A 3,221-nucleotide genomic window follows, 5' to 3' on the forward strand; every position below is an offset into this window, starting at 1 on the left:
CCTCACATATGAACTCTGCACCGGAAGAGATTCCTGCCACTGAACTGGAACAGTTGCGTACCGAATCTGAACTACTAAATACAAAGTGCACTAGAGTGGTCGTTAGTTTCTACATAATGTACTGTCCCTATATAGGGAGAAAGACTGCGTTCAGTACTCAGCTCAATGAGGGGAATCTGAAGAGCGGATGCGTGTTTGTTTTCACTGTTTCAGTCTTACACTTTTTGTGAAATTACGTTTTGTTGATTTTTATGTTAAATACTAAACTTGGTTGGTTTGTTTGAGCAGTCATGCAGATTTGTGTAGTGTGTAGCGAGAAAATTCCCAAATACAGATGTCCTGTGTGCAGAATAAGATAGTAAGTAAAGCCTATGACATACACGTGTGAATGAATTTATCGTGTATATGTATGTATGTATGTATGTATGTATGTATGTATGTATGTATGTTTGTAGCGTTAATTTGAATATTTCCCATAATGCTTAGCAGTTCGTTATAGTTCTGTGTTTAACTGTTGAAATGGAAAAATAAAAAAGGTTCTCAGTGTATAATTGAGTGGTTGAAATGCTTTAGCGATATTTTGAGCCATGTTTGTTTCTCAGTTCCTATATAATGTGTGTAAAATAAAACACAAATTAGCTAAAACTTCATTTTGTCTTATGTTGCAGCTGTTCTTTAGGGTGCTTTAAGAAACACAAAAATGATGGTAAGTATTGTAACTTTTTTTTTTCTGAATGTAGTTTATAAATAATTATATATGTAAAACCTGTATACAGTCCCCTCGTAAACTATTGGAGCAGCAAGGCCAATTCATTTGTTTGTGCTGTACACCCTCTTTTCTCAGCTTCAAAATGGCTTGCGTTTCTCCCATATACAGCTCTCTGATCTTCATGTTGGTTTATCCTTCTTAACAACAAATGCAGTCTTCACAGGTGACCCTGAAGGATAAAACCAAGAGTAGATGTTCAGAGCTATTTATTGTTTATAGGATAACTCGGGACAAGTTTACTGATAAATACAAATGGATATTTTCATTATTAAGAACCACAGTCCAGTATTTAGTATCTCTAGGTCACTTTACATTTGTCCCAGAAGGAGGAAAACCAAGACTAAACGTTCAGCTTGTTTCCCTAACTCAATATCCTTATACTTCCAGTACAAATCTAATGTCATTTAGGATATTAATAAGATACATTTTCAGTCATTTCTTTTGTGCTCTGTATTTTCAGACTCGTGCCAGCCAGTGAAAGATGTCGCACCTCCTGCACCATGTCCAGCTTCCAGTCAGAGTGGGGGTGTGTTTATTTTTGCATTTGTGTTAATGTACAATGTCTTGAAAGTTGTTGGGTTTTTTTTTTTTTTTAAAGTATATTGCATTACAAGTTTCCTTCAGTTAAAAGTAATAGGATGTGTTGCATTTTTACTTCTGTTGAATAGACTTCAGTCTGAATGGCTGTGTTCCAATACCGTTTTTAACACACCCTTGTTGGCTTTCCTTTGCCACTTGCTCTGGTTGAAGTCAACTAGGGTGAGTTAAAACGGTCCCTGATATAATGTCCCCCAGCTTGTAAAGGCTGCTCTATTATATTGTAACTTATCCATTCTGTAACTATTACATAACATTACTCTAAACGTGCATAACACTTTACCCCCACACTGCTGGTGTTCTACGGTACATGTTATATACAATTATCTGTTTACTATTTCAGTGGCAGAGCCCTGGACGGTTGATGACCTCCTGGATGAGGACAGTCAGTCTGACAGAGTTCCTCTGCAGAAACTTCAGCTATTAGGTACTTTGTTTATTTGGCTCATCAAACAGCCATAAGGCTGGTTAGACTTGCAGTAAGCTCTGAATTTAAAGGTGTGTGTGTGTGTGTGTGTGTGTGTGTATATATACGCTGATCAGCCATAACATTAAAACCACTGACAAGTGACATGAATAACATTGATTATTTCATTTCAATGGCACCTATCAGGGGGGTGGGATATATTAGGCAGCAAATGAACAGTCAGTTGTTGAAGTTGATGTGTTGGAAGCAGGAAGTGTAAGGATCTGACCGACTTTGACAAAGGGCCAAATTGTGATGGCTGGATGACTGGGTCAGAGCATCTCCAAAACGGCAGGTCTTGTGGGGTGTTTTCCCGGTGTGTAGTGGTTAGTATCTACCAAAATTGGCCCAAAGAAGGACAACTGGTGAATTGGTGACAGGGTCATGGGCACCTAATTCTCACTGATGCACATGGGGAGCGAAGGCTAGCCTGTGTGGTCCGATCCCACAGAAGAGCTACTGTAGCACAAATTGCTGAAAAAGTTCATGCTGGTTATGATAGAAAGGTGTCAGAACGCACATTGCATCGCAGCTTGCTATGTATTGGGCTGAGTAGCCACATACCAGTCAGAGTGCCCATGCTGAACCCTGTCCACTGCCGCTAAGCAGCTACCAGGACTAAATGGTAACACAATTAATCTTTATAATGCTTAACCATTAGTGATGACACCTCTCCCCACCTGACGACCCCTGAAATAGTGTTTTAAAATGTACAGAATAGAAGGAGAATAAAAACTCACACAGACATCTGAAAACTGTACTTGGGTGTTATTTTATCTCTTGGTAATAGAGCTACTGGTATATCGATAAGGAAATCTATGATTCTGATCGTACCTTGCTTGTTTTGTAGGTGAATCAAAAGATCTGAAGACTCTGCTGCAGAATCCACACCTGAGGAATCTGATGCTGACTGTCGATTCAGCCGAGGATAAATCCAAAGCGATGAAGGACGCCATGCAGGAGCCGCTGTTTGTAGAGCTCGCCAACCAGTGCTTACAGATTATTGAGCCAACAGAAATACGAGATGATGATGACGATGAATAGTAAACAATTCACTCAGACTGGTGCTTGATGAAAAACCTGTGTGTGTGTGTGTGTGTGTGTACGAGTACTGATTCAATGCAAATATGGAATATACTTCATTTTAGTCTTCGCTGGATTACAGGAGTTTAAGATTCAGTACTCACTTGCAAACACAGTCTATTAAAAGTATTTGTTTATAGTGTTTGGTTAACTGTTCGATTATTCTGATGTCAAAATACCTGTAGTAAAGAACTGCTTGGTTATACAATATCTGAATCTAGCATTTGGTCTTTAAACACAAAATCATTTGACATAGGGATAAAATGATACCTTCTTTCTTAAATCACAATCATTCCACAAATCAAA

The 3,221-nt window shown here is 38.7% G+C and overlaps 1 protein-coding gene across 1 annotated transcript; it reads left to right on the forward strand.

Annotated features, from left to right (window-relative positions):
- Positions 1 to 83: 83 nt before the first annotated feature.
- znhit3 (zinc finger, HIT-type containing 3) lies at positions 84 to 3,125 on the forward strand. Its single transcript, XM_053618016.1, has 5 exons — positions 84 to 358; positions 669 to 706; positions 1,230 to 1,295; positions 1,710 to 1,793; positions 2,683 to 3,125. The coding sequence occupies exons 1-5, from the start codon at positions 291 to 293 to the stop codon at positions 2,874 to 2,876; spliced, it is 450 nt and encodes a 149-aa protein (XP_053473991.1). The 5' UTR covers positions 84 to 290; the 3' UTR covers positions 2,877 to 3,125.
- Positions 3,126 to 3,221: the final 96 nt, after the last annotated feature.

Source organism: Ictalurus furcatus, chromosome 28, assembly GCF_023375685.1.
Source record: "Ictalurus furcatus strain D&B chromosome 28, Billie_1.0, whole genome shotgun sequence".
NCBI classification, from domain to species: Eukaryota; Metazoa; Chordata; class Actinopteri; order Siluriformes; family Ictaluridae; genus Ictalurus; species Ictalurus furcatus.